Source organism: Poecilia formosa, unplaced genomic scaffold (assembly GCF_000485575.1).
Source record: "Poecilia formosa unplaced genomic scaffold, Poecilia_formosa-5.1.2 Scaffold4, whole genome shotgun sequence".
Classification (NCBI taxonomy): Eukaryota; Metazoa; Chordata; class Actinopteri; order Cyprinodontiformes; family Poeciliidae; genus Poecilia; species Poecilia formosa.
This window is the reverse complement of record NW_006799943.1, coordinates 6,716,677-6,738,094: the sequence shown is the minus strand read 5'-3', so window position 1 is coordinate 6,738,094 and position 21,418 is coordinate 6,716,677. Positions and strand designations below refer to the sequence as shown.

The window sequence follows — 21,418 nt, the reverse complement described above, 5'->3', positions numbered from 1 at the left end:
GGAGGCGGGTTTATAAAGTTGAGAGTTTGACGCCGTTTTTCAGGCTTTAATCTTTACTTTCTTCCGAAAGTGAGCGAAAACCGTAACAGCTGATTGACCAAATGGTATTTTGTCTCTGAGCAAGCTTTCACCAGAAGCTGGAGAAGGAAAAAAAAAGTAGCAGTTATCTGAAGTCGGTGGTATGCAGAGGGAGTGTGGGTGAGGCTTGGTGTAAAGTAGGGAGGTTGAATGCCATCGTTAAGTGAAAAAAAGAGGAATGATTGATTAGAGGAGTATCCCACGTATTGTTTTCATGTTCTGTTTTGGAAACTTGTAGGTCACTTTGTGTCCCACAGTATTCACTGAAAATATCCGTACATAAGAACCTGAATTTCTTTTAAATTAACTTTTTTGCTGTTTCGTACAGCTCTTGAAAGTAGATTTTTAAAAATTTAACCAACATGTTTCTTCTGACTGGAAGTAATATAAACCTTTTTCTAGGTTCAATGCCTTATAAAATTATTTACCCTTGGAACTGTCTCGCTTTATAACCATAAAATCAAGGTGTTTTTTCTATGGTGGAGCCACACAAGTCTGAAACAAAATTCTAAAATGAACTAGAAGTTTAAAGCAGGGTTTGGTTATATTTAAACATGACAGTTTTGTTCAAACCATTATCTGGAAAATGGAAAAAGTTTGGTCACGACTGCAAACTTGTGGAGCTGCAGAGACTCGAGGCTCATGTAAGAGAATCAGTCAAATGGACATCTACTAGTTGTGGACTCCACAAATATGACCTTCACAGTTGAGTGGCAAGAAAGCCATAAAAAGTTCCAGTTAAAGTTTCACAATAACCATTTCTTGAAAGGAAACTAATCATGTGTATCACCCTGAAAACGGCATTCCAGCAGTGAAACATGGCGGTGTCCTTTTCTTCTGCAAGGGGCAAAGAAGTTGATGAAAATTAGCGGGAAGACGGATTTAACGTAAACACACAACAATCCTGGGGAAAATCTGTTAGAGGCTGACAAGAGACTGGGGTATAAATTCAGTTTGTAGCAGAAGGAAGACACTGAAAATACAACCTGAGCTGCATGAGTGGATTTTCATTTGCTAGAATGGCACAATCAAAGTTCAGACCTAAATCAAGTTGAAAATCTGTGGCAAAATATGGAGAGAACGTACAAGATTTTTGTTTCCCGATATGTAAGAAGCTGGTAGAGATATACCCAAAGAAGACTTGCAGCTGTCTTTGCTGCAATATGTGCTTCTACCAAGTATTGACACATGCAAATATGTGCCACGCGTTTCAGATTATCTGTAAAAAAAAAATTTTAAAAATCCGGAAAACCAAATCAGAACTCTGACCTATGTTTTACCAGTAACATACATTGGACGTTGTGGTTACAATTTGACAAAATATAAAAGGCCGGTATGTTTGCCATGGCAAGGCATCATATGTACCTTCAGTCGGTGTGTGGTTTGTGGTTTCATTTGGTGAATGTTTGACCCCGGTTAAAGAGTAACTCTGTCCTGCCATACTTTCCCTATTTTAACAGTGACCAATGAATCCAACCGTGTTAAAGTTTCGGCAAACAAGACCCTACCAGACTGGCTTTTTTTTCATGATGCATTTCCATAAAAACCCCCAAGTCTACATGCTTTGACAACAGAGTTTATGACAGACACATACATAACTAGTGGCATTACTGGTATCAAGCCGGACTCAGCTCAGGTGATACAAAGCTCCCTACACTTGGCATCTTCGCTAAGAATCTTAAGAGTAGATCAATAACAGAACATCTTTCACCTTGCACCACTAATGATTTACCATAAAGCAACCTGTTTGAATATCAAAATGCTTTTTGATATTCACTCTTGGATAAACTCCTGGTGAAAGATCAGATTAGATTATTAGATTAGTTCATTTTTTTCACCCTAGTGCCATTTCATAGCACAGTCAGGTAACTATGTTCCCTTCAGTTGTTATAAAAATGCTATATATTTATATAAAATTTGACTTCGTAATTTAACGCCTTGAAATTGGGCCTCTGTCTCTTTAAAAACTCCCGCTCTTTCTGAAACTCCGCCTTCAGGAAGTCGCCACAACAGTGCTCCTCTATTAACCCTTTAACAGCGTTTTTACCATTGTTTCACTGAGAAGCAGCTCTAATAATGAGCTCAACTTATGTGCAGTTTCACCAGGTGTTTGCTAATTGTTGCAGAAGCAACAATTAGGAAGTCTGAAGGAGCTGAAAGGGGAACTTTAACACTTGTGGATGGAAAAAGAAGCATGTAGTTGCAGCGATGAAAATTGCATAAAACTGCATGAGTTGAAACACACTCCACTATAATATCAGAGCAACTTAATAACAGAGTTTGCAGTATTTCTATGCTTGATCCAACATTGAGTGCTGTGAAAAACACACAATTTAGCTATTTGTCATCTTCTAGGACGTAGCGCATTTGTAAAAACTGGTAATAAGTCACTGCTCAGGAATTTAGTTCACTCGTTATTGCTTTCAGTTCAGTCACTCTGGAAGGTTTTCCATTAACGGCCTGTTTAAGGTCACTCCACAGCATCATAGTTGGATTCAACTAGTCCACTGCCACACATTCATTTGGGTTTTTATTAGCTTTTCAGAGGAGGACCTGCTGATGTGCTTTTGGGATGTTGAAGTGCCAAATAAACCAAGTGCATTTATTAACAACAATTTACAAACGAAGTTGAGAAAATCCAACATGCACTGCTAAATTCATCATCAGATTTGCTATGATTAATGTTAATACAGCAACCAAGAAGAGTGAATGTTGAAAAGGCACGTGAAATCAAATATTCTCCATATGCACTAATAACAACAAATTGATGCAGATTTTTATTTTTTTATTTTTCTTTTTTTGGTTCATCTGACAAAATTGTTTCTTTTTAGTTGAATTGTGAAAAATCTTTGTGAATCTGTGGCACTGAAATTTCAGTGCCACAAGTAATTATTTTACTTTTTTACTTTAGACAAACCTGGCACCTTCAACAACGGCTTGTGCCCTTTTTGCTAATCATCGTATGTCTGTCAGGCTCGTTTTGAGCCACCCTTTGAAAAAGCGAGAAGGCAGCACAGTCATACTCGACTCAGGCTGGAGGAGTGCACAGCTTGAGTCAGAGTCATTAACACGTGAATAACCCCCAAGAATTGAACAGATTCATCAGCTCTGACTCAAACGGCCGTTCAGTTAACAGAAACAGTAGAAATGTCTTGGCAGCGGGGGTCTTCTCTGCCCGTCGGGGAGACAGAAGCTTAACTCTGCGCCGCTGTGCCACGTGTTTCTTCACACGAGTGTGAGGTGTTTATGGACAGGTGAACGTCCAAAGATTGATCGTTGCTTGGAGAAGCTTGTGGATTAGAAGAAAATATTTCCTCGTATGTTGGTGGCGGCTGGAACGAAATAAGACAACAAAAAAATATATATGTATGTGATGTCTACAAACCAACAGATCAGATATTGTGAAAGAATTTGATGCTTAAATTGGTTTAACGAAACATCAGAGCAAAAATATATGTTATACAACCAGTGGCCACCTTATTAGGTACACAAAGCTCGTAGTAGATTTTGCCTGCAGAACAACCTGAATTTATCATATCACACATTCAACGCAGTAAAAATAAAAAAAAGACAGTTTGGTCAGTTGCTGCAGATTCGCTGGCTGCACATTTGCAGCTGCGCTTCAACTGCAAATGTGCGCAAGATGTTGTCGATATTCCACTAGTGTCGGGGGTAAAAAAAACACAATTTCACAACTGCGGCGTTTCTGTTAAATAAGAAACGCAATTAGAATAACGCGTTTGCAAGTTTGTTCACGTGATAAGTCATTAAAAAGCATGCCACGCCATCATCATCCTACCACTTCCTGCCATCCGCTTCGTCTCTTCCGCCAGCAGTGACATCCGGTTGTTGATCATGTGACCCGTGCAATGCAAAGAAAGTGTTCCCTTTGCAGTTTTACAAAATTGTGATACAGACGAATAAACACCAAAAACTTATTTTTGAAAAATGTTAGGTTTTTTTTTATTTTTTAAAACTGCTGTTTATTTTCATAATTCATCGTACCCTCAAAAGCTCATGGTAATGATTTGAGCTTTGTGACTTTACGCATTACGATGCCACACTGTCACCTTAAAGGGACGAACATAGTTGATACTCTGGCAGACTGTGGGGTTTAAACAAAGGGGTCTAAATCTAAGAATTACAAGAAAAAAATCCACAAAGCTATCACACCATTTCAACCAACCTGATGCAAGACAGGATGACTCCATCGTGTTGTTTATGCCAAATTCTGACTCTACTATCTGGAAGACTCAGTTTGATTGGACTAGAGAATTCACTATTTTCTGTTTTGGTTGTACTTGTTCTCTTTGGTGTGCTTCATAATCCATTTTCATTTTGAAAGTGAGGACACATTTTCAGGCGGGCTTGAGTTTGCGTGTTCGGCTCCGATGAGCTTTTACATCTGAGCAAACGATCTGATTAAGCAAACTCTGGTTCCTTTAAAGCAGACCATAGAGAGTTGATATGGCAGCCACCATAGCCTCAGCTTCCTGTTTTTAGCTAATCAGGGTGGCAGTAGCTGTGGTGCTTCAAGGCTTCTTGCGTTGTGCAATCAGAGTTATGATTCTGCATGTCTTAGTATTAACCAGTGGTTATTCTTCTGGTCTGTCCTCTGACATCAAGAAGACATCTTCATCACACACAACTATCATTCAAATAAATTGATGATATTGCCTCTTTCTCTACCAATTCTCTGCAGAACTGAGAGATTTTTGTGTAAAAACCCCCAACATATGAGCCGTTTGTGTGAAACCGTAAATGCGTACAGTGTTCTTCAATTTTACTTCAACAAAGTTACTTAAATCCAATTGGATTTGACTGCTGTCCGTTCATCACTCTTAGAATCGTTTCCTTACGGTTACAGGTGTAAATTTGGACTTGTATGTCGCAGCCACTCCTCCTATCGTGGTCACATTTCCTGGTGATAACAGACTCCACTGTGTCACGCACTCTGCTAGTTCTGCTGGGGAGAGAATCTCCTTAACAACCAGACCTGTTGCCGATGTGTACAGCATTAAAGCTGCTCCATAAAAAGGCCTTTTCCCACTGGCGCGCCTGTGGGAAAAGTGACCGCTGATTCTTTAAAAGTGGACAACTGAAGGACTTTACCTCATCATGGCTGCCACCCAGGCCAAAGCGCTGAGCAATCATGCTGTGGATCTGTCTTTGGCGGTCCTTCTTCCGCACGCTTTCGTAAGACGGCAGTCGTGGCTGCGGGCCGGGGAGGTGGTAGTCATTTGGTTTTCCGATGATAAACAGCGTTCCAGGAAGCTGAGGAACGAATAGAGAAGAAGCCAAACGAGGCATTTTCATTTTCAGCTCTCATGCACAGCGTTAGGTTTTTTTTTTTTTTAAGAATCCTAAGTGACACTTCTTACCTGTGATCCTGTCGCTCGCTGATTCAAGGCGGCGCTGTGCCCACCGTGGGCGATGCCGATGAGAGAATGTCTGCTGCTGTACTGGGGCAGCTCATTCTGTGAATGAAATTCAAACCCACAGCGAGATTAGATACATTTGTGCTCTAAGTGCAGTTGAAAGCAAAGGTTTACATACATAAGAACAAAAAGACACACATACATTGCTTTTTTTTCTCAATGTAAAGTCAAAATTGTACTAAAAAAAAGTCAGGATTCTGATATTAAACTCAGAATTCTTGCTTCTTTTTAATCATTTTCTGTAAATATAAATACTTTTTGCACTCCTGAACTACTCTTAAGTGTTCAGGAGTGCTGGACACTGGTGCCTGATATTGTAATACATTTAAAAAGTCTTACTGATAGAACACAACTCTTATTAACTGTAATTATTACAGAATTGCATATCGTATCTGCTATGATTTTAATTTTTAGATTAAAACAGTCTTTACTCTTGGACTCTTGGTCCAAATTCTGGCTCTAAAGAAAGATTTGAATGATATTCTCATAAGGAAGAACTAAAAATAGTTTTTTTTTTTTGTAAATACTACTGCAATATGAAAATATGTAAGGTCACAACTGACATCTATTTATGAAAAAAAATCGAGGTCATTACAATGAGATGTAATAACCTTCATTGTAATAAAGGTTACTTATTAACCTTTATTAACTACCTTTCAAACTATATTTCTTTTAGTTTTAAATATATTTTAAACTAAAAGAAAAATGTGTTGACATTCATTTCACATTTGATATTGACGCAAACTGGAAAAAAAAAAAAATCCTACAGCATGAAGACAGTTATGACCACTTTGCTCTTAGTGCTAGATTTTGCCACCAATAAACTGAGTCACAGTTTATGGCACAGCTTTTTCAGACCATGTTTAAAAAGCATGTCAGCATGACGGGCTAAAACCCTGTTTCCATGGTGTTAAACCGCTACACTTTACTATGTAAGTTTAATGCCCCCCATCCCTCAGCCTGATTTCACTTTATATCTTATTGTACAACCAAAGTCAGTGTTAGGATATTGGAGCATGTGGAACCGGTGTTCCTTCTTACTGCATATTCCTGTGTCCTGTAGGGCCCCAGTCTGCAGCAAAGTAGGTCCTTTCTGTAGAGCACCACCACCAGCAACAGTATCACTAAACAGAAGACTGCACATGACCCTGAGGTTAAGGAGAAACGCAATGAAACAGCTTCAGCAGAAAGACAGAAAGATGAGGAAAGCACAATCGGCATAGAGAAGGCAGCAATGTGGCTCAGCCACGGGACGAGGGTGAGCCTACGCTCAGCCTTGTTTTTCTTAGATTTCAGCTGTCAGGTTTTTTAATATTCTATGTGCGTCATTTCTGCACCGTGTTCACAACTCAAACAGCACGGAATACGTGTCAACGCGGCAGGTGCAGGTCGGAGTTGTGTTTTTCTTATCCACAAGGACAGCAAATGCAGATGGGATTAAGATGTTTTCAAATATGAAGCTAAATGAATAAAGTCACCCTTTAAAAACACTTTGAATGGCTTTCTTTAAATGTCCACGGCACCGCTGCGGATTCTTAAAGATGGCAGAATCATTCATCCCTTCAACTGGTTAAAGTTTATTAAACTTTAAAAGGTTACAGGTCTGGGTGATTCTGAGCAAATTTATGAGATCTTACTAGAATTACATGCTTCTACATTTACGGGAAAATATTCCCTCCATGTAATTTAGCCACATTAGGTTACAAGGACAAGACTTTTTAAATAGACGTCGTTAATATGAATCTTGTTCATTAACATCTGCACATAAAGCACAGATAAAGTGTTATTAAAAGGCTTGTATTGAGCTTTATTTGTTTAAGCATCGTTATGATAAGACAGTTTAGATCACTTATTTGTGCGGAGAAATCGGTGAAAGAAAGAAAAATCCTTCTGGGATTTTTGTCAATTGCATTTGTCGTCATTCCTTTTTCTTGTCCGTCTTCAAAACGACCTCTCAATCTGCATTGTGGAAACAGCTCTTGTGTTTGTGTTTTGGCTCTCACTTGTGTTTTCTTTCTGCTGAGTTTGTTTATTATTATTGTTGCTGCTCAGGTCTTGCCAAATAAGTGTCTGTTCTTTTTCTATTTTTTGGTTGAGACTCATGTTAGTGTTAGGCCGTTTGCATTTGGTTTGTTTTTTTGTTTTTTTTGTTTTTTTTTGTTTTTTTAGCTCAGTGCCTTTGTGTCTCTGTGTCAATTTGTCACATTTCGATCGCACATGTGACAATACTAAACTTTGAGTGCTTTCATTTTGTTATTTCTGAGTCTTGTAATGAGTAGGTCTGTTTTTGCGGCCAGGTCGATAATTAAACCGCCGTACAACACACTGCTGGTCCGTGCAGGGTCGAGGAAAGGCATCTTAAAGTGGCTGTGACTCATTTTTAAAGATTCGTGTGAACAGTGGAAGTCTGTGGTTACGTATCACATGGGAAGTGACACTTTGTAGATCGTTGTCAGTGATAGTTTAAAAAAGGCTCCACTGCAATATTTTACATTTTCACAGTGCATCACTTTTACCTCCCCAGAGTCAGTCTGGTGTGTTTCGCAAATATAAGCAGCAATAATACAATTTTTGTAATATTAAAAGTATTGAAATACAAAATTCCTTATTGTAGAAGCATTGGACTTGAAGGAAGACTGTCTCACTTTCATAGTTTGCAAACACTTCAGTAAAGTCTATCGTGGGGAAGAAAATTGCTTCCATGGTTTGAAGGAATTTCAGAGCAAAATTTTGTAAACTAAGGCAACAAAAATAAGGAAAAAGTAAAGAATACAGAGTAATTTCTGTCAACTACTAGAACATGTATGGAAACTAATTTCAATTAAATGAGGCTGCAACTTTTTTTTTAAATAACTGCTTGAACGCAAAAATGTTTATGGCAGATAAACAGATCCACATGCAAACTTGTTCAAGTCGTTGATCAGACTCAAGTCTCGTTGACGTTTTCTAGCTTACGGCAAGACGGTCTAAAACAGCGTACAGAACGATCCGGCGAATTCGTACGTGACACTGTTTTCTCCTCAAAGTTCAATCCTGTCCGCAGAAACAAGTCAAAGACAAATGATTTACCTGAACCCAAGATGACAGTCAGCAAGAACGGATCCATGGCAGGAGACCCTGGTGGAGCCAGAAGTTAGAAAAATAAAAAATATATATATTCTCAGTCTCTGTAATCAGTCGGGGTTTGTCCTCTGCATACATAAACGTCTCTTTCAAATGAGTCCTTGCTTTCCACTTGAACTACAAGGGAACAGTCTTTATGTTTGGGGGTTTTTTAACTATCCGTCCTGAGCCAGTGAGTAAATATTAACACCGTGTAGAGAGAGAGACAGAGAGAGAGAGAGAGAGACAGAGAGAGAGAGGGTGCGTCTCCTGCCCCCATTCTGGGGGCAAAAAACATAAAACATGGGTACTTTGAAGCTGAGTCTTTTGCAAACTCTAGTGGAAGCTGCTGGAAGTGCACACAGACAGAGGGAGGTAAAGTAATGACCAACGAAACAGATCGCACATAACTTTTGAATTACTTCAGAAAGGCACAACGAGTAACATGGGATGTGTTTTTTTGTATTTTTTGATTACCTCACAATACAGTATGCTGTGTTCAGTAGCAGCTGGCTGACAAAAGTGGCACCGCTATTCAACAAATGTGGCGTCAAACTTTTTATTCAACTAACTGGGCAAAAATGTGAAACTAGTTCAACTAGTTCAATATGGAGCAGTAATTTGTTCATTCACTTGAAAATACTGGTAATGCTGATTAGAGGACACGCCTAAAAGTTAAACATGTCCCTGTGCTCACGTTATTTTTCAGTCTTTTCTAGAGGTAACATCTTTTTGGTCCAGGCATGTTTCATTAGTTTAGCAGTTAAAACTGCTGAACCATATTTCAAAAGTAATCTTTGTTTATTATCACTTTTGTCAGTGTATATCTTAAGAGTACCTCTTTTTTTTAAATCAAATTACATATATATTTAGAATGTTTTCTAAATATATAAGCATCATATATTTTATATATTAGTACTGTGATCAAAGTATGTTCCAATTAATCTTTTGGTTTATTTTAATTGCTAATGAAGTACACTTTATGAACATTAGTACAATTTAAAAAAAACAAAAAAAACAGGTACATTTTAGAGGAAATGTGAAAAATATTTCACCAAGGACAGAATATTGCTTTCATTCAATGTCCCAGCATTCCAGTATTACCTCAGACAAACTAACAGATCTCATTCCTAAGAACAGCGAGGATCAATGACAGAACATTCCCATTCACTCATTATAATGAAACACTATATTGTAGTATCTCATTATGTCTCATTATTGTATAATGAGATATTATTACATCTTATTTTAACAATGAGATATAATACTATCTCAATATAACGAGATGTTTTCTCATTGTATTGAGATAGTATCTATCTCATGATGGTTATAATGAGATAACCTTATTATATTGAGATAGTATTATATCTCATTACTATATGAAATATAATACTATATCTCATTATATAGTAATGAGATATAATGAGATACTACAAAATAGTATTTCATTATGAGATAGTTATCTCAATATGAGATACTATCTCTCTATCAGTGATGCCGTTCTCTGGAGTGTGACCTGGAGCGAATGCTGCTCACTGATGGATCTTAAGTCATTCATCTAAAACTGGACAGGGTAAAGACAAGCTTCAGTTAAAGAACTGAGAAAAACAGATCATATTCAGAGATGTAAAACTGAAGTTATCTGCTACATTTATTGTTAAGGACCAGTAATATTTTTGCTTATAGAGTCACTAAGCTGTCAATGTTTGTTTTATCGCTTTGTTAAACAGCATTTCAGTAAGTTCCACGAGTCCCTTTCAATGTCATTTTGTTGTCCTCAAGTCGAAATGCAAGGGAACTACTGATTAAGAAAATACAAATAAATCCTCTAACGTGTTTCCATAGCTTCTGCTCCTCCATTCATGCTAACGTCCAAATCATCCACACAATTTCCAACTCAGTGTGTTGCTCTCTCCATCCTCCGCCCAGCTGTTACATCGGCGTCGTGCGTGTTAACCATCACGACGCGTCTTTTCTTTTCTTTCTTTTTTTTTTCTTTTTAATGTTAAGTGATGTAGAAAGTGATTCACCCCCAAGGAGGAGCTTATTTAGGAGCGCGGAGAACCCGGAGGAGGAGAAGGAGGAGGAGGAGGAGGAGGACAGCACTGAGACCGTGGTGCTGCGTGGGGGAGGTTCTGGTCGGTGCGTAGTTTCTCAGCTCTTTCTGTCTCCCTCTCCTCTCCGGGTTTTCCGCGGATCTGTCGTTTCAGCGGCGCGGTGTGGGAGAGCACGTCCGGGATGGAGCGGATGGAGTCAATGGAGCCGATCTCGGCGTGCTACAAGACGGCATACCCGGAGATCAACCCCGACAGCGGCTACGGCTCCGGAGAGAACACGGAGAACCAGGCGAAGACCCCGCCAGCCCCGAGCTACGACGAAGACCTGGTGCATAAGGTAAACAAAGCTGCTGGAGGCAAGATTTCTCCTTTTTTAAAATCTTTTTTTAAACCATTATTATTGTTTATTTGTTTGTGTTTTCAACATTTATTTATTTATTTTTGGCTAATTTGTCATCGGCTCCGGTTGTAGCTCGGCGCTGTCCGTGGTGCTGATCCGGACTTTGATGCAGTTTTCTCTGGAGTTGGTCTCCTTCCAGACTCACTCAGGCATCCGATCAACTCCCAGCACCGACCATACCCTCTCCTTCTGGGGGGTGATGCTGTCAGCTTAATGTTCCACTCTGCCGGAGAATAAAAGAAGGCTTTAAAAGAGGCCAATTCTATTAAAAATAATTAAAAAAATTACTTCCGAGGATTAGCTGTTGTTTTTATTCTCCCCACAAGAGGAACATTTCACACAAACCACCAAAACGTAGGGGAAAGAAATGATAAAAATCTGCACAATTAGGTTAAATGTAACATTCCCATTCTTCTCCCAATTTAAGTTCCTATAGGACTGTGTTAGCTGTGTTAGTCTGTGGTTTATAAAGTGCAACAGTACATTGAATCTCTTCCGTCCTGCTGCCTCAGAGGCTTCACTGTCAGTGGAGCAAAAAACATAAAAAGAGAGAAAGAGAGAGGGGAAAAAAACAGTCCCTTTAGGCTTCAGTCAAATGTCACATCGAGTTACCAAGCTCTCCATGAGCTTAAACTCAAAAAGCCTTCAGCTGGCTTCAGTCCGCAGCACACTACACCCCTCTTTCACCGCCCAGCACCCAACGAAATAAGCCCCCTCAACTCTCTCTGAGTGGATGCGGTGTGTCTCTCTGAGACAAGATGAGGAGACCGACTGTCTTAAAAGCCGGCGGTCAGATTGGACATGAAATGGACCTGATTGTATGTTAACCAAAAGCACTTTGATGACCCCCGAAGACATGTGTGTGTGTGGGAGTGTGTGTGAGCATGATTCACGGTTAACTGAACGACAGTAATTTATCAACAGAAATGAAGCTGTGAAAAAAAAAGAAAAAATTGGCTGAAATCATTTTTTTATTTCACCAATCAGCAAACTGACTGCTGCTGCTTCTTGTGTTAGAAATAAACATGATACAGCTATCGTTGTTCTGCACCTATCTCCCTGTTACTGATATTGATTAAAGGATCAGTTTTCTTGATCGTCCAGAACCACAAAGTGAGAGATTTGGATGCATTTAGGAAGTTTTGAGAACAACATCCAGGGGTGTCCAGGAAGGGCATGTATTGTTCCTTCCTGAGAAATGTCGCCACCGGTGAGCTAAAGACATTCAGGCAACCACCGTTTGTCGAGAAAAGCACCAAATAAGCCACTTCTTTCCAAAAATAGAGACAAAATAAAATAAAATGAAGTACAAGAACGGACAGAATATTGGTGAAAAAGCTACCCTCGGGCTTTTTTATATGCTAAAAGCTACACTGGACCCCTGCATTGTGCTAACAGCGAAACACTGATTCAATCTGTTTGTGGATTTGCTTCTCATCCATTAAATTCCCGGCTCTGCCAAACAAGACGGCAGTAAACAGAGCGGGGTCACAATGCCCTTCGAGAGCAACTGCTTCCAACAGTCCGGGCCACAATTTGAGGATTGTGTATGTATCAAAAAAAAGGAACAAAAACGAGATGGAGCACCATGTCACAGGAAGCTAACTATTTGAGATCAAATCCAAGCACTAATGAGTCAAAATGAGTCAAAATGTGGCAGGATTTGGTTTCAAGGGGTGACAATAAGCCTCTCAGAGCAGGCAAGTAAGCAGGACGTTATTTATATAAAAAAAAAAATCACAAAGTGCTTCGCAGTCAACTGGCACGACAGCACAAGAGCCAGCAATGACTAAAAAGAGAAATGTTTTAAGCATATGCTACAAGACTGGCAAGACTTGCTGACTGAATTTTGACCAATTTCCAGCCATTCTGGGCTAATTATAAATGAGTTATAAATCTTTGAAACTTACGGAGTGTGCAATCATACTTAAATCGATTTATTGCCATTTTACTCTCTACCAAGCATTACAAAACGTCACAGACGAAAAACAATCTATCGCCACATCCTGTTGCATTTCATGCCGAATTACTGGACTGGTTTCAGGGTTGCATTAGGTGCTTATTTGGAGGTCTTTTTCAGAACATGAAAGGCCTGTTGGTAGACAATTCCCTATCGAAGTTTCTGAAACACGAGAAGAGGCGGCAGAAACGTAACGAAGGGCTCATTACTGAAGTAGCAGCTGAGGAGGAGGAAAAAGTGGGAGAAACTGGATCAGGATTTTCACATCGAAAGCCCAAATGTGTGGGTTGGAGGAAGTCAAAGAGATTAATCGCGTCTACTTTAAGTCATTAAACGCATTAAGCGCTATTCACTTGAAAGGCTGGCAGGTTGTAAGAGAATCCATAAGTTAGACAAAAATATACCACTCAAACGGACTTTGGTTGTAAGGGTTTTTTTTCTTTATTGGATTATATTGTAATCTTTTCTTTTTCTTATTTGTTCTTCAAAATAAAGTGTGCACAAATAAAATAGCCACACTCATTTCCTCTGCAACAGCAGCAGGTGCATTTCATGGCAAACTAGGGTAAAATCAAGTCATTCTTTCTCTGAAGAGACAGAGACAGTAATTATACATGTGCGCAGCACAGATGCTTCTGTCTGCCATCTTGGCCCGCCTCCGTTTGTCCGTCTGCCTTCTGGGTCACTGACAGATACACACTTTTCATGTGTATCTGTGCTTCATCTGTTAATTAGCTACCTTCCATCGGTCTCCTTGCTCTTCACTCTTGCCCAGCTGTTCTGCATCCCTCTGGTTTCTAAATCTTCCCACTCCGTCTCTCTGTTTCTAATCTTTCCGCATTTGTCTCCCACTGCCAACAATTGTGAGAAGTGTAGTCCAACGTTTCCGTGTGCTGCTGGTGTAGGTTCGCTGTGTTTTTTACAGAGTCCGAAATCAATGCTGGAAACTTTAGAGCGCTTCATACTTTACTGTGCCCATACGTACAAGCACCTGTTTTAATAACCGCGGTGTCACTTTGTTTTCATCGGCCTGGAAACAAACCTGACCCAAACGCCACATTGAATCTCTGGAGTTTTGTCAACGATGAGACGAAAGACACCAGAACGAACCTTTGTCTTCATATTTTGGGTCTGATTTCGGTGAAACAGCACATAGTATGTCATTGATTGATTAAAAAAAACTAATAAAACAACAACAACAACAACAAAAATGCATATGCACATCTGTGTGTTTGACAGATGCCAGGTTGCAATATCCTCTGGTTTCAAATTCTCATCTTTTAATTGCTTATCCGCAGCGAGAAATAGAAGCAATATGGAAACTGTTGTCCTGAGAGGCAGCGACGATTTCAATTCTCTAATTTTGCCAAACTAAGGCAGCCAAGAAGGAAGCCATGTCCAGTTGCATGAACAAGAGAAAGACTCAGAAATAATCATAATAATAAAAAGGAAACCCTGAGGCAGAGTAAAAACCCTACAACACAACTCTCTTTCTTCCTCTCTGACACATGAAAGTAAAATCCTCTTCCAGAAAGTCTGTGCAACTTCGGCCTAATTGCTTCCAGTCCCCAGAGGGGTTTGATGATACAGACTCATTTTCCCCCATCTACTGTCTATTAGCACAGTCATACGCATTAAACGGCTTTCTTCTGTACAGATTCATGTGATGTTTGGAAGATTTTAGATTATGAATTTTGAAGTGGAGTTCGGAGAAAGAAAAAAAAAGAAAAAGAAAACCCAACAAAGACACGGTGATAAAATAGTGGGGTTTGAACTCATGAATATTTATCTTTAGAACTAGAACTTGAAGTTTGCTAACGTCTGAAACGATGCTAACGTCTCAAAACGAAAATGAAAAGCTGTGTATCTAGCTAGCGGACTAATTTCAAGATGTCAATTGAACACTGTAATGGCATTATTAAAATAATAAAAGTAAGTATTTACCCTCGTTGTCTAATTCTAAGCCCAGATGCCAGAGCAGCTTCACTTCACTTGCCGTCAGTGACTCAGTTGGACAGCGTTACGTCTGTGGGGGAGGGAGCGGGACCTCGTTGAGACTCCATAAATGAAAAGCAGCTCAAACAAAGATGACGAATTGATTGGTGTCCCTGGCGACTGACTTGGGTGCTTCTGAAAGCTGTCTTTCAGTGATTTTTATTTATTTATTTATTTATTTTTATTGCCTTGAAGGTTACATTCTCCAGCTTATGAGTCACGCTGCGAGAGCGGTGCACGGCGGAACTCCTAGAAAAATTATTATTATCATTGTTCGAGGAGCTCGGAGGGGGGAAGAGAGAGAGAGAGGGAAAAAAAAAAGAAATTTCTTGGATGACGCAGATCTTTGTTCGTAGCTGAAGTATTAATAGATTTTAAGAAGTTAAAGCAGAGAAAAGTATTGTCACCAAGAATATATTTACTTGTAATATGGAAATATGGAATACCTTCTAAATTAGAGTACAACCAAAGTCAGAATATGTTATTATATAACGCCATTTATTAAAATCTTGCCCACTGAAGGAAAACGTGTGGATTGCGTTGTTTTCAGCACGTTCTTCCTCCTGAGCAAGCATGGGGTGAAGGTGTTACTGATGGTTGTAAAAAAAAAAAAATTGTGTTTTGTTTATGATTTCTTGCAGACAATCTTGGTCGGGGACAGCGGCGTAGGGAAGACCTCTCTTCTGGTTCAGTTTGACCAGGGCAAATTCATCCCAGGCTCCTTTTCTGCCACAGTTGGAATTGGATTCACGGTACGTTTGGGATCCACAAACTGGAGACCGAAAACTTTCTCCCATCTCGATGCCATCACTCATGTTCCTAAGAAACTTGTTTTGTTTTTGTTTTATTTGTTTTTTGTTTTTTCTAAGTGTCAGCTCCTCTCTAATCATATTATTTATTCTTGCCCTTCTCATTTGTCCCTTTTTTCCCCCCTCAGAATAAAGAGGTAACTGTTGACAACGTAAAAGTCAAACTACAGGTCAGTGTTCACATCGGCTTTTAACAGGCAATGAATTTACTTCACGAGTAATAGAGTCTTCCTACATTAGCTGATTTTTTTTTTTTGTTTTATTTATTTATTTCAACTTCCTTTGCTATGTATGTGAAGACAACAGACGATTAGAAGCAGATCAGAGTGGTTTCTGTTTCAGATTTGGGACACAGCAGGACAGGAACGCTTCAGAAGTGTGACTCACGCATATTACAGAGACGCACATGGTGAGAATGAATGAATCACAACGTGAATTACAAAGTTCTGCTCGCGCTTTGTACGCAGGCATTCATGCGGACCCGTGATTTGCTCCTTTCTTTCTTTCTTTCTTTCTTTCTTTCTTTCTCTCTTTCTTTCTTTCTTTCTTTCTTTCTTTCTTTCTTTCTTTCTTTCTTTCTTTCTATCTTTCTTTCTTTCTTTCTTTCTTTCTTTCCTTTCCAAAGCTTTGCTGCTTCTGTATGACATCACCAACAAATCGTCGTTCGACAACATCAGGGTGAGTCTCACACTCGCCAGCGACGAAAACATAAAGTAACCAGGGGGCCTGGAAACTAGTAAGACCTGTTCGTGCGTAGGTCAACGTAAAACGCCACGTTATTAGAGCAAATATTTGCACATTTTCCCACCCTACGGTCACATGTGCAGCGCGGGTCGTTGTCAAACATCTGTGTGAGAGTCTACCTGCGGGAACCCTGTAACACACCGCTAACCACCTTCTCTGTGTGTTTGTTTCGTTTTCTCCGTCCAGGCGTGGTTAACAGAAATCCATGAGTATGCACAGACCGACGTAGTCATCATGTTGCTGGGCAACAAGGTGAGAAGGCGATGTTTGCGGAGCTCGGTATGTAATGGGAGTACACGCAGAAGGTTGTGAGCTTCGGTGAAACAGAGCGGAAGTTGCTAAGTTGCTAAGTTTGGATGTGGTGTTCAGATATGTTAATAGCAAGCCAGAGATCAGGATGGTAGCGTAGAGGCATTCCAACCTTCAAGATGCAGAGCTTAACGTTATTGTCAAAATACCACACTGTAAAAAAAAAAAAAAAGTGTCTCTAATTTGTGGCAATTTGTGGTAAGATACTAGCAGTTGTTAGAATTACAGCTCTCCGTATGTTCTGTAAATTAGACATGGTTTCGTTTTACAGTGCAGTAGAAACAATTAGCAAGCTCGTCATTTTTGACTTTCCAATTGTAATATCATGTAGGTAAATACACACTGATTTTTCTGTTTTTTTATGTCACTTTATTGACCTCTCGGTAGAAAAATATCGAATAATTCAGGCATCATTTACATCATTTTATTCAGAAATATAAATCAGCATATAGTGAAATAACAGATATGTTTTATGTTGCACATAACCCCATAACTGAAGAGATGTCTTACTTACAGAGTCGATTTAGGAATACATTTTTGAAATATGAGAAGGAGATTTGGGGGAGGAAACAAGTTTCAAGCAGTCAAGTTCGGAAAGCTCAGAAGTTGAACATCCACAAACTCCTCACATTTTTTTTTGTCCTATCGTGTTCTTACATGTGATCCATGGGAATACAAATACATTAAAACGTGTTCAAATACATGCCGTATGAAAGCTGATTTCAAAAGCAGTGATCTAACAAAGCTACGCTGCACAGGAAAATCTGCTCACTGCATTTAATCTAATCTGAGCATCTCTGTGCTGCGTCCATGTTTCAGGCCGACATGAGCAGCGAACGGGCGATCAGGAGAGACGAAGGAGAGAGGCTGGCCAGAGTGAGTCTCCGCACAGCTACACAAAACACACCACTGACACCACTGGTTCTGCCTCTCAACGCTGTTTGCTCCCCTTCGTTCATCCAGGAGTATTCGGTCCCTTTCATGGAGACGAGCGCCAAGACGGGAGTCAACGTAGAGCTCGCCTTCACAGCCGTAGCCAAGTATGAGGCAGTTGATACGGGTTGATGGTGGGGGGGGAAGTGTTCACCTTCTTTTAATAAGTTTATTTCGCTTTTGCTTCCACCCCAGATCAGCAAACAAATTTGAATGTCAGATAAAGGCAAACTGTGGTGGCAGCCTTCCTTTGTATTTCTCACAGTGCTGGGGGAAGGATTTGTGGAGTAATTATTTAAAAACATGTATTTTGTTTTATTTTAAGATTTTTCCAATTCATAGTTTGTTTGTTTTTTTTACCTGGGACATGAGCGTTTCCAATATTTGTCATTGTTTTTTTTTTTACAGCAGTTGTTTTTGTTCTGTCCGTCAGGGAGCTGAAGCACCGGGCCATCCAGCACCCCAATGAGCCCAAGTTCCAAATTCACGAATACATCGAGTCACAGAAGGAGAAGTCCGGCTGCTGCAGCTACTTCTGAGTCTCCCCTCCAAACACAGGGTACGCAGAGAGCCGCTGAGTGGGAGGAACCTCCCTGCCACTCCCAAAAATTTTCGCTGCCATTCATGGGATATAAAAATTCACAAGTACGTCCTCGGAAGAGTCGAGGAGAACATGGAGCCAGGTATCAACGTGGACGATCCACAGTTTAACTTCTGCCAAGAAGAGATTCTCCAAACTCTTGTCATCAGAAGCTCATGCTTCGCGATGTACAAACCGCATTTTTAATCTAAGGGAACATTGCCTTATGAATTTCTGTACTTAGCTAGCGGCTGACTTTCAGAGCGTGAGCACAACTTTAGCCAAATTGTTGAAGGTATGCCTTTAAACAGCTGCAAAACTCACATCGTGTGCAATGCTATGCAAAAGTATCCGTACCCCTTACAGCCAAAATCATCTGTATATTTATTTTATTCACGCTTTTGGCGGCAGACCAACACAAGATGTACTTAATTGCCATATGGAGAAAAAATAATGAAACCTTTACTAGTAAAAATCCAAAAAGTCTTGAAAGTGTGCACTGGGCTTTGACTGGGCCACTCTAACACATAAATATCATGTGTTTAGAGTTATTGTCCTGATTGATGGTGAAACATTAGGGTGGTTTCTGAAGACAGTTGATTGCATTGAAATTTTTAGTCACAACAGAGTAAAGGGGTCCAAGTTCAAACGTGCGGCATACTTTTCAGATTTTTTTTTGAATGCATTGTTTTCCGTCCACTTCGGAATTTCTTGCTTGTTTTATTTGACTCACTGCATAAAGTAAAACATGAAACATGAAAATGAAACTTTAGGCACAGCATTTTCTGCTGGGAGGATGTACAGTAACGCCAGCCTGTGTGGATATCCTCCCCTGGATACCGTAATAACAGGGTCATAGACTAAAGTCTAGCCTCTAGCTTACCAAATAAGTCCCTTTTATTGAGAAGCCATGACACAAACGACACTCAGTTTGTACGTACTTGCAAATTATTGTGATGCTAATATTACCATGGATTACCATGGGTTAGACATTTGTAATATAGCTGGTTTACAGACGTCTTACTTTATGACGGTTGTCTGCGTGGACAATGTTTTGGTGTATTTTTGTTTCGTTGTTGTTTCAAATGCAGCTAATTGCGTCCCAAGGCTCTGTCGGCGAGACTCCTTTTGCCAACTTTATGTTATTTTGCGTGTGTTGAAAAATGCAAATATGCTAAAAAAAGACAAAATAAAACAAACAAAAAAAACAGAGACAAACCAGCTTCTTACTACGAATGTAAGACACAAAGAAATGAAATCTCAAGACAGGGACACGGTAAATGTGTAAAATGTTTGCAGAAATCATTTATGAACATAAATGTAAAGAATTATATATATCCTATTGAATTTAAAGAAGTTAAATTATCTAATTGAAGTTTTTCTTTCTTTTTTTTTAATTCATATCAATGTGTTATTTAAATCCATTTGGTTGCAAAGACATTAGTTTCCTAAAACCAACTGGAAGAGCTGAGGAAATATGGGATTGCACTGCTGCATAAAAATTCAAACTAACGAGCCAAAACACTCCGGGCTCTTTACATCGATCAGCTACTGGAATTTATTTTGAGTCTCCTTTTGTATATACTGTACTTATTTGTTCTAGAAATGCAGCGGACGTACTTCTAAAAATGCTCTCTGGACATAGCAACTGCAACAAACCTAAAAAAAAAACACTCACGCTAACATTGAACTTGCTCAAAGCTCATGCATTTTACTTTTATTGCTAATTCTGAGGTTTGGTTCTTTTTGCATGTAAGGCTGGATTGCATGTGCCATATCTGTGCGGTTCCACTTAGAAATATATCTAAGCCAAATTCTTTTAAGTTGGAAATAAGAAAACGATAGATAATTAACATACCTGTTAAAGTTTCGAGTCAAAGCTCAGGGTAAAGTCGTGTTGCAAAGTGCATTGTTTAATTATAATTACGCACAGACACAGTAAGAAGAACAAATATATAACTTGTTCTTACTAATGCAATGATCTAGCAGAGATGTTAAGCAACCTAACCAACTTTTGCATTTTCTAATTAACTGAAATAGTTATTTGTTTTTAATAGAACTACCTGTTGGTTTATTAGGACCCATTAGAGTCAAAATATTTAAATTTAGCAACTAAACCAGTGAGCTGACAGGAGCTAAGCTGCTACACAAATATCTTGGCACCAACCTCGTGTTTTAATGTGATGATTAGTGAAGCCTTAAATAAACAGTGATGTCAAAACATCACCAAAGTTTATGCAATTTTTTTTTCTCCCTTCTGCGACAATATGCAAATCAATTCCCTCTGTATTTCAAATTAGACAGTGAACATCTGAATGCTTCGTGGATGCTTTATGATGGTCTAGCATGTGTTTGACGTGTTATTTGCTGAATTAAAAAATAAATAAATTATTTTTAACCAAACTTCCATCTTTCCAATAGTCTTTTAAGATGTGATTGACAACTGTTACCAAGGAAGCATTCCTGTGAGTTAAAGACAAACCAGGGTAAGAGTCGTGGTTTGTTTCGGATCAAGCAGCAGAACTGTTGCTCAATCATATTTTCTTTAAAGTATCCTGAAGACAGCAACCTCAGTTCAAAATCAAAAGCAGCAGAGTACAGCCAAGAAAACTATACCTCTGAATTGAGACACAGCCAGAAAGGTGAGCAGGAACGAAAGAAGAACAAAACTTCCTGTTTATCAGCCGAGCCTTCAAGATAAAAGTTTGGCCTGGGAGAACACAACCTCTTTTGGTAAATATCTTCCAAAATGAATTAGGTTTTTGCTGTGCAACCAAGATCAACATTCTTCATTGAAGTGCTTTTTTTTTTTTTTTTTACATGCACTTTATAATTAAAACTTTATTTTCTAATACAACTCCATCTGATGGTATCTCTAAACATTTTTTTTTTAGAAAAAAATATGTTTGGTTATTTGGAGACCCAACATAATTGGTGGTGTTGTCATAGAAATTCATATCTGTTGTGAATGTGTTGAAAATGGGATCCTTAAATTTAGTTTAGCTGCACATAT

General features: G+C 39.2%; 1 protein-coding gene across 1 annotated transcript; it reads left to right on the top strand.

Moving 5' to 3' along the window:
• Positions 1-10,555: 10,555 nt before the first annotated feature.
• On the top strand, positions 10,556-20,808 carry LOC103144677 (ras-related protein Rab-37-like). The gene is made up of 9 exons (XM_007561775.2): positions 10,556-11,012; positions 15,672-15,782; positions 15,968-16,009; positions 16,182-16,248; positions 16,465-16,517; positions 16,770-16,835; positions 17,712-17,768; positions 17,856-17,932; positions 18,259-20,808. The coding sequence occupies exons 1-9, from the start codon at positions 10,857-10,859 to the stop codon at positions 18,362-18,364; spliced, it is 735 nt and encodes a 244-aa protein (XP_007561837.1). The 5' UTR covers positions 10,556-10,856; the 3' UTR covers positions 18,365-20,808.
• Positions 20,809-21,418: the final 610 nt, after the last annotated feature.